The 9,586-nt window shown below is 40.4% G+C and overlaps 1 protein-coding gene across 7 annotated transcripts in view; it reads left to right on the top strand.

Moving 5' to 3' along the window:
• Positions 1 to 5,904, top strand: part of Myo9a (myosin IXA) — a 184,060-nt gene extending 178,156 nt beyond the window's left edge. For all 7 annotated transcript variants that reach the window (XM_031343709.1, XM_031343708.1, XM_031343711.1 and 4 more), the window contains 2 exons: positions 951 to 1,072; positions 1,640 to 5,904. In XM_031343709.1, the coding sequence (XP_031199569.1) occupies positions 951 to 1,072; positions 1,640 to 2,100 (583 nt within the window). In that variant the 3' untranslated portion in view covers positions 2,101 to 5,904. The remainder of the gene's footprint in view (positions 1 to 950; positions 1,073 to 1,639) is intronic.
• Positions 5,905 to 9,586: the final 3,682 nt, after the last annotated feature.

Here is a 9,586-nt window from a genome sequence, read left to right on the forward strand (position 1 = left end):
AAAAAAAAAGAAAGAAAGAAAATAACCTTATTCTTTGCCCCAGTGTAGGGGAATGCCAGGGCAGTAAGCAGGAGGGGATAGGGTGGTGAGCAGGGGGAGGGGGAGGGAACAGGGGTTTGTTTTAGTTTTTGTTTTTTTATTTTATTTTATTTATTTTGGAGGGGAACCTGGGAAAGGAGATACTATAAATAAAGAAAACATCTAATAAAAAAAGAAACAAACAAAAAACAAATGCAGAACTGAAATAATCCCATGTATCCTAGCCTACCACTACTTCATAAAACTTAAAATCAACAAAAAAAGAAAGGAAGGAAGAAAAAAAGAAAGAAAGAGATAAAAAGAAAGAAAGAAGGAAGGAAAGAAAGAAAATAACCTTAGAAACTAAATCTTAGTAACTGTAAAATATGAAGGGACATTACTGAAACAAGTGGGTGATCCTGATAAATTAGAATGTACTGTAGCCAGAGATAATGCAGGCTTCACAGGTCAGAAAAGCTCAATGTTTTACTTATCCAAAAGCCTTGATATGGTCAAGATAAAGTCTGTGTTTAGTTAGTAAAGCTTCATCTCAAAATAGTGTTTAAGAGCCAAAAAGAAATTTGAGACAATCTAGTTTGTTTTCTGGATGAGGAAGCTGAAGTCCAGAAATGAATGAATTTGGAATCTTGAACTCAGTCCAGAGTTCATCTCAGAATATCTCAGCAGTTACAGCAACCTGCCTCAACCTACCCACCCCCAGCCCCATGACTGACTGCTCATAGATTTGTTATTACCTTATACTTTCATCCATCCTGCTTTCCTATTGCTTTGCCTATAAATAAGTCCTCTTCTTCATCACCGTGGTGGGACAGTAAGAAATGCCTTTGCTCTTTAGCTTCTTTGCTTTCATAGAAGGTCTTCTGTGGTCTTTCTCTTACCATGTTAATGCATTTGTTGGTTGTGTCTCATAGGGAAGAACTAACATTTGAGATGCTTGTATTGGAACCTCGTGCCTCTGATGATGAAACCCTTGAGTCTGAGGCTTCTATTGGGACTGCTGATAGCTCTGAAAATTTGAATATGGATTCTGAAGGTACCATTTTTTGAGATATCCAATAAATGAACATATTACACTAGATATACAGTTTGTTTTGTTAAGAAGGAATAAGAATTCTCAAGTTATGCCTGGAGAAGTGGTTCAATAGTTAGGAACACTCACTGGATGCTCTTTCAGAGGAGCTGGGTTCAATTCCCAGTACCTACATGATAGTTCATAATTATCTGTAACTCTAGTCCCAGGAAATCTGATTCCCTTTTCTGGCCTCTCTGAGGGTACCAGGCATGCTCTCGTACATACGTACATGCAGGCAAAGCATCCACACATGTAAAAATATATACTTTTTTTAATGTTTATAAAAGAAAAGCTTTCTTAAGTCTGGTGGTGCATATTTTTAATCCCAGATTCAGGAGACAGATGTCTTTCTAAGTTTGAGGCCAGCTCTAAGACAGCTTTTAAAATAATGATTCTGCACAAAATAGATTAACTAGACCCTCAGGACTTTTTACCCATTTAGTTTCACATGTGAACAGTAGCTTCTATTCATTACAGGATGTTACATAAGTGGACACTGTCATGTACAACTTTATTTTCTGTTTTTAGAGAGAAGTTTAGCCCTTAGCTCCCTGAAAGCAGCTGGCAAGGCTGAGCCTTCGAGCAAGTTGCGGAAGCAGCTAAGAAAGCAGCCAGACTCTTTGGACTCAGTCAGCTCCTCCGTTTCTTCATGTCTGTCAAACACTACATCATCTCATGGCACTAGAAAGCGATTCCAGATTTATTCCAAGTCTCCATTTTACCGAGCTGCCTCAGCATGTGAGGCCCAGGGAACGGAAGGACCACTAGGCCAAGCCAAATCCCTAGAAGACAGGCCTCAGTTCATCAGCAGAGGAACCTTCAACCCTGAAAAGGGCAAACAAAAACTAAAGAATGTGAAAAATTCACCTCAGAAAACCAAAGAGACCCCAGAGGGGACAGTCACATCTGGCCGAAAGAAAACTGTGGACTCAGACTGCAGCTCCACACAGCAACTACCACTGTTTGGAAATAATGAGTTTATGGTCTAAAAGGATGGATGTGTTCCCAGATCTCATCTTTGGGGCCTCTTCTGGTCTTGTTTGTAACAGTCAGTCCTAATGGTCCTGCCTCGTTTCAGCAGACAGATTGTATGCTGGATCACTGGGCTTCTGGCAGAAGTGGCCACTTTGAAGTTTGCTAGGCATGGGCCAGCTGTGCCTTGGCTGCTGTATTTGATTTGAGATTCCACTAAACAAAGCCACCTGGTAACCTGGGGGATTTTGGCCAACAGTAGTTGCTTCATGCCCACCTACTTTTCCCTTCCCACAGATAGGTGTTGAACTAGAGGGCTATTGTGATCCTGAGGAATGCTCTCATTTCTAGCATTTAAACCATGAAAGCAAAAGCTTTTGAGTTTGTATTGGAATAGTTAGGAACTGTGATAGAATATAAAAATTTTCCCAAGGATTTATAAGCAAAACACCTAAGCCCTCTATTTTGAATTTAATTACAAAATACTCCTTACATTTTGGAAATCACAAACTGATTTCCATTAAGCCCAGAGTGTCTCAGCTATCTGGTCATATTGTGAAGAGACCATGCTTTGTCTCTTGTTGATATTTGGTATTATAATCAAACAGTGCTGGTCTAACTCCTGGTTAATTCCTGCCAAATATATTTCATGGGATAAAGTTCTGGTAGCCATACTGTACTGGTATGCCCTGATTATTAGATCAGACTCCTCTAGGTTTTGTTTGTATTATGTCACGGGCACACTTAGGTAATTCCTAAGTGTGAAGGCATCATCCTGATTGATCCAGGCTTTTCTTTTTGTATAGACTTAAACTGAAGACTATCCGAGCCTATTCATCTGCTTGTGGAGTACCACCATAGACGTGACCATTTCATCACTTCTCTACAAGTACTCACAACTTTGCATGAGTGTTATAGAAAAAGCCGCCAAAAGAAGTTTAGAAAGTTTCAATATGATCTATTTAATTTTTGTCTTCTTTTTCTCAGACCATCAGTATTAGATGAAAAAAAAATCAAGGACTACTTGAAGCTATTTTTGTTAATATTCTTGTTCCTGAAGTTTACTGTAAATACACATGTATAGTATGCCTAGTTCTTTTTAGCCTTGTGCTTCCCCCTTATTCCCATGGAGTTTCTTCATACAGACAAGAGGCCATTAGACAGGTGGGAGAGCCACTCACCCTTGGGGTGAGGAATAAGGGGATCCTTTCATCACTGGTAGTTTCCATAAGTTATAATGTTGAAAGCATCATGTACTAGCAGTTGTGGGAATAGAACTCTGGGTTTGCTATATATAATGTTATGTGAAGTGAAACATGATACCATTTCTTAAGTATGTGAAATGTTTATTTTTAAAGTCACTAAATACATTTTGTCTAACTACCACATGCACTGTTACAAGAAGAGCCTTTACCATCTATAACCTGAATTTTTGTTTCCTCCTCCTCTTCCTCCCCCTCCTCCTCTTTTTGGTTTGAAGTTATGGGAATAGAAGTCTTTTGTTAAGGCAAGGTCTCTCCTCCTACACAACACTGAACCTCATGCCACTGCTATAGTGGTCATTGGCCAGCTCTAGAGATGAGACTTATAGCATTATTTTGCACAGCAGCTCATAGTGGCTGGAGTCTTCCCTCTCCTTGGTATGGGTTCAGCATTGAGACACATGAAGGAAGCTTTGAAAATCTCCCCGATGATGATGGTCATTCAGTAAATGTTAACTTTTATATCCCTTGAGCATTAACAATAAGAATTTTGAAAACTGTTCTAAAGGAAGCCAGCATGGCTGTGATACGGTGGGGTGCTGCTTTGGGCCTTTCTGGCTATACAGTCTGTCTTAGTATTTGGGGAAAGTAGCTGCTACTGGGTGGTAACTGTTGATAACTGTTGCTTTCCACTTGGCTCAGAACAATTTCCTTTGTTTCAGAGGAATGTCCTGGAACCCAGCACTTGATACACATTCTCCCACCTAAAGTTTTACAGCTCAGTTTTTTGGTTTTTGTTTTTATTATTTCTATAAAGTAAATTTAGGGCTGAGAAAAAAAAACTACCTACATAGGTCACTTTGTAGGAACTAGGTAATCAATATTAAAGACTTTATAATTTTTCTCAGGGACCTAAAACCTGAATTTGAATAAAGTTAAATAAAAGCTTTTTTTTTCAGTTGCTAGATTTGTGGAATTTTTAATCATTTAACAAGCCGCCAGGATGGGGTGGGGGAAATCCACACAATCGAAGAATGTCTCAGCAAAGTGTAGTCCCCTGTGAGGAAAAGAATGCTGTGGTTCTTGGGTTAACAGGCACTATTGGTCTAATAGAGACAAAGCCATAACTCAGTAGTGTCAGATGTCCTGCTCCATCAGTTCTTATCAGGAGTCTCTGAATCGTCACTCATACAGATCCACATCAGGTTCACTGTTACGTCTGTCTTGCTGCTTTTCTTCAATCTTAAAATGCACCAAAAGAAACTATGGCAGCAGCAGAATGCCTCACATGTGGAACCTGTGCTCCAAACTTCAGAGCACTCTAGTTACATCACATACTTCTAATCCACAATAACTCCTATATTTTTTTCCTACCCATTAATATGTATGTGTCTGTAGCTGTTTATCATAGAAAATGTAGCAGAAGCAAATACATTTTGCATCACAGATTGAAGCAAATTACAGCAAATGCAGGCAGGATTCAGAGAAGTGACATGCTTAGTTTGCACATATTTGTACTTCCTGCCATTTTGATTAAATGACCATTCTGGGTCATACAAACAGAGATATGAGTGTTGCTAGGAGAGACAAAAGGATGTGAGTTCAGGGCACCGGTCACTAGGGCCAGCTCTCAGGCTTTGGAAACCTATCACTCTTAATGTGCATAGGGCATGAGGACTATTCTGTGTCTCACAGAGACTGTCATAGAAGTGTGCTGACAGGAGGTGATGCATCAAGGCTCTGTTGTCCCACCTTCATGCCTGTGAGCTGTGTTTTCAACTATAACTAGTAGGCTAGAGCGAAGGAAGGATTCTCAGGTTTGTGAAGCTGAGAGTTGTAAGTAGAGAAAGAAGTTGTCCAGATGGCTTTCTCACTCACTTTACAAATTCTTGGTGGTGAAATAGATGTGGGCCCTGCATTCTTCTGTGTTGAATGGTGTGTTATATGCACCCACACACTTGTGATAACTTCCTAGCACTGTGCCCCAACACCATGCTGGCCTTAGTAGGAAAAATTTTAGGTATTTGTAGAAGACCTGATTTTCTGTATCCCTAGGAGACCACATTTCTCTGGAACATTCTCACACTTTTGATGTTAAGTGGGTAATCTCCAGTGTATTAGATCTACTGATCTCCTGGTTTAAACTTCAAAAAAGCCCTAGCAATGGGTCTGTCATCTTGTTATCCGTCCACTCTTAATGCCTATTTATCAGCCCTCTTAGGTCATATAACAGTTGCACCTTTTGAACCAAGTATTTGTATTTACTATGGTAAAGGTGTGGACTACAGATTAGTATTATATTATTTTAATGGATTCAAAGTAATTTATAAATATGGTGAGTGTAAAATTTTAAAATACTGTGTATTATAAAAGGACACATCCTGTGAAATATGCCACTTTACTGTTTAAAAATTCTATAAGAATGACTTATTCACAAAACTGATTACATTCCTGATGAAATCAGCAGCACTTTGTAATTTCCTTTTTTTTGGAAGGGGGCAAGACATTTGTATAAAGTGCAGTTTGCGTCATTCAGAGTATGCACTGTATAGCTACACAAAAGCAGCCTGCTGAACAAATCACTCCATGGCTCATTAAAGAACAAAGCTTCCAGAAGTGCAATATGTGTGGTTTGTTTTTTGGCTTCCAATCAGACTCATAACCCAAAGGAACCCCACTGATTTCTTATACTAATAAAATTAAAGGAAAGGGTCCGATTCCTAACGGATGAGTGCAGAAATGACAGCTGAAGAAGAGCAAGCCAAAGGTCAGGACATGTTAGGGGGAACTAGAGGCACCTTGCAGTCACTTCCTGTGAAGAAAACCCAAACAACAAATGTAGAATGTATAGTTGACTTTTCAGGTGAGGGATAGTTGAAAGAAGGACTTCAGAACCCTGTGTGATTCAGAGGCCTGGGACAAAGTTACAGTAAAAAACAAAAATATTCTGACACCTGCAGACCCTGCCTCACAACATGGAAGGAAAGCTGCCCCTCTATAGAGACACAAGGGAAAAAGTCTCAGCCACACAGCCAGTGTGGATGCTGGCAATCCCAGCTGTTGGAATGGTTTACAACCCACATCCGCTTAGATAGCTAACCTAAAGTCTGCACAGTAGCCTTGCTTTGAAAACAATTCATCTTCCTGTGAGCCCTCAGTGCTGTAACTAGGAGCTACCTAAGAAGAGGGTTTCTGTTTTAATCTGGATGGCTCCAGTGGTCAGAAAACCTTACGTGTTCCTGTCTCTGAGAACCCACAGATGTGTTCTGCTAGCTCAACAGCCGGCTGCCTTGTAATCCAAATGTTGCCCAAGAAGTACCTCTGAGTCAAATGCACTGCTGAGTACATGCATGGTACAATGGGGATGGGAGTAGAGGGCGTTGCCTATAGTGTCATGAGTGACTGCTTTCCAGGAAGGGGGTGGGGGTATATTGCTCTATCTGAACACGGCTAGGCAGGCAGTCCCTTTAGTGGTGATAGGCCTGAGTTCTAGAGGTTCACAAGCTAGGCTTCTAAGTCCAGACGCTTAGCTCTCTAAGTCGTGAGAACTACTAGGAGCTTATGGTTCTAAACCTTCAATGCTTTGGCTGCTCAAGGCAGAAGCCTACTGCCCTGGACTTATGAGAAGCAACACTTTGTGGCTGGAATTCTAGCTCTCAAGTGATATTAGAACCCTTGGCTCTTGAACTCTTCTCAGCTCTGGTCTTCCAGAGAGTGGGATGTGCAGTCCTTGTTAGACTCAGCTCCCATGTTAATCTTCCTCACCCATAGTCACAGCCTTTCCACCTGCAGTACCTCCCCCATACTTTATAGTTAGCTTCTTGTACTCTGGAATTCTTGGTCAACTCTTGATATCATAGCTCTGGGTTTTCTGAGGGTATTAGAGCCTTCAGAACTCTGAAACTCTTCACCTGCCTTCTCACTGTGCCACCCAGGTATTTGTCTATTTTTCATGCCACATGTATACAAAAGACCATTCACAACATACTTTTATTAGGGCCTGATGCAATACCTAATAGTGCACAAGGTAGAAGGAGCTTCCCAGGTTAGCCCGAGGAGTAGAAAATAGCCTGCTTTATACAGCAAGAAGACTGTGGCATGCTTATGCACAGATTATAATTTTACCAGTCACAGCTATGCATGTGATTCTGGCCCTACCAGTCACAAGCTTCACTGCACTAATCATGTTTTGCTGAGTCATGTCTTCCCATCTCAGCTCTGAGCATTCTGAGAGAAATCAGAGCCCTCAGCTCCTGGTGACTCTGAAACTCCAGCCACCTCCTCCGTTCCTAAATGAGTATAGCTGCAAGGTAAACTGGATAATCTAAAGCTTGCCAAGGCTTGTTTTGCCTAGAGTGGCATCTTCTACAGTTGGTGCATGTTGCCTAGAGCCAGGCTTCCTGACTCAAGAGTGAATTTAGTAGTGGTGTGGTTGCAGTTGTCCTAGCAACTGCAGTGACTTTCTTTCCTTAGTGTTCAAAACAGGCAGACTGCCTGGTTTACCAAAGAACGGGCTGCCTAGATGCATGGTGGGTAAACGCACTTGCAACCAATGCTAATGAGCTAACTCTTCTAGGACCCACATGGTGGAAAGAAATAACTGACTCCCACAAGCTGTCCTCTGATCGCCACAAGCACACTGACATGTGCACCTATTCATATATACAATCATGCAAGTCAATAAATGAGGATGTAGCTCTAGTAATAAATCACAAAGAAACAGGAACAGATGGAATTATTGTTTTAAAGCTCAGTAAAATGGAAAAGAACACAAACATTTAAATAATCACATATGACAAGGTAGGACATGAATGAGATACTCAGCAAAGAAAAAAATTTAAAAAAAAAATCTTAGGAGTAAGGGATCCATAATACATCAACTAAAAATTGAGAGCTGGTTGAGAGCTTTAACAATAGACTAGATGGGGTGGAAGGAAAATGTTTATGCTTGAAGACAAGTCTTCCTAAATAACTCATTTGGGGGAAAAAAGGAAGAGAGCACATAAATCTGTGGCATACTATTAAATCACCAAACAGCCATGAATTACCCAAAGGCAAAGAGACAAAGATTTGCTGTGTGGAAAAACTCTCAAGGGAAATAATAGTGGACAGCTTTCCTAATCATGGACAAGACATGGACATCTATATGCAAGGGGCTTATAGACATGATCAGAAAATACCTTTATCATAATATAAAACTCAAAAATATAAGAATTTTAAAGTCTACAAGAAAAAATGCACAAGACATCTAAGTGAAACCTCACTACACTTACAGTAGATTTTCCAGAAGAAACCCTACAGGATACCAGGAAATAGAATGCCACTCTCCATGTTCTGAAAGAAAATTACTGCCAGTCAAGATCTTCCGAGATGAGGAGAAGCTGGGGAAATTCATGAATGTATGACTTAAGGAGGTACTGCATCTAGAAATGAAAGTAAGGGATCTGCCCCACAACAGCCTGTGAAAGTGTGAATTCCACTGGAAGAATAGACAAAACACAAAAACAGAATCAGACTATCAAATACAGCAAACAAACTGCAAAGATGAATAAGCTGAGGAAAAGTAATGCTTTGAATAACTACAAAAATCAAGACAGGCGTAAGTTCCTACATTTCAATAATAACCTTGAATATAAATGGACTAAATTATTCAATCGAAAGCTATAGACTGACCAGATGGATTTTTTTCTTTTTAAAGCCAGATGTTATGGCCTGTACTGGCTGGTTTTGTGTACCAACTTGACACAGGCTGGAGTTATCACAGAGAAGGGAGCTTCAATTGGGGAAATGCCTCCATGAGATCCAGCAGTGGGGCATTTTCTAGGGCTCCTTGTGGGTGGTACCATCTCAGGACTGGAAGTCTTAGGTTCTATAAGAAAGCAATCTGACCAAGCCAGGGGAAGCAAGCCAGTAAGTAAGAGCCCTCCGTGGCCTCTGTATCAGCTCCTGCTTCCTGACCTGCTTGAGTTCCAGTCCTGACTTCCTTTGGTGATAAACAGCAATGTGGAAGTAAGCTAAATAAACCCTTTCCTCCCCAACTTGCTTCTTGGTTATGATGTTTGTGCAGGAATAGAAACCCTGACTAATACATGGTTCACACCTTTAATCCCAGTAATCATCTGGATCACTGTGAATTTAAGGCTAGCCTGGGCTACATAGTGGATACCAGACCATGCAAGATCCTGTCTCAAAAACAAAATAACAATTTAAAAAAATATTGTGTATAAGAAACTTAATTCTTTGTTTAGCTCTGTACCCCATTTTTTAATGGGGTTATTTGGTTCTCTGGAGTCTAACTTCT

This window comes from Mastomys coucha, unplaced genomic scaffold (assembly GCF_008632895.1).
Source record: "Mastomys coucha isolate ucsf_1 unplaced genomic scaffold, UCSF_Mcou_1 pScaffold23, whole genome shotgun sequence".
Taxonomy (NCBI): Eukaryota; Metazoa; Chordata; class Mammalia; order Rodentia; family Muridae; genus Mastomys; species Mastomys coucha.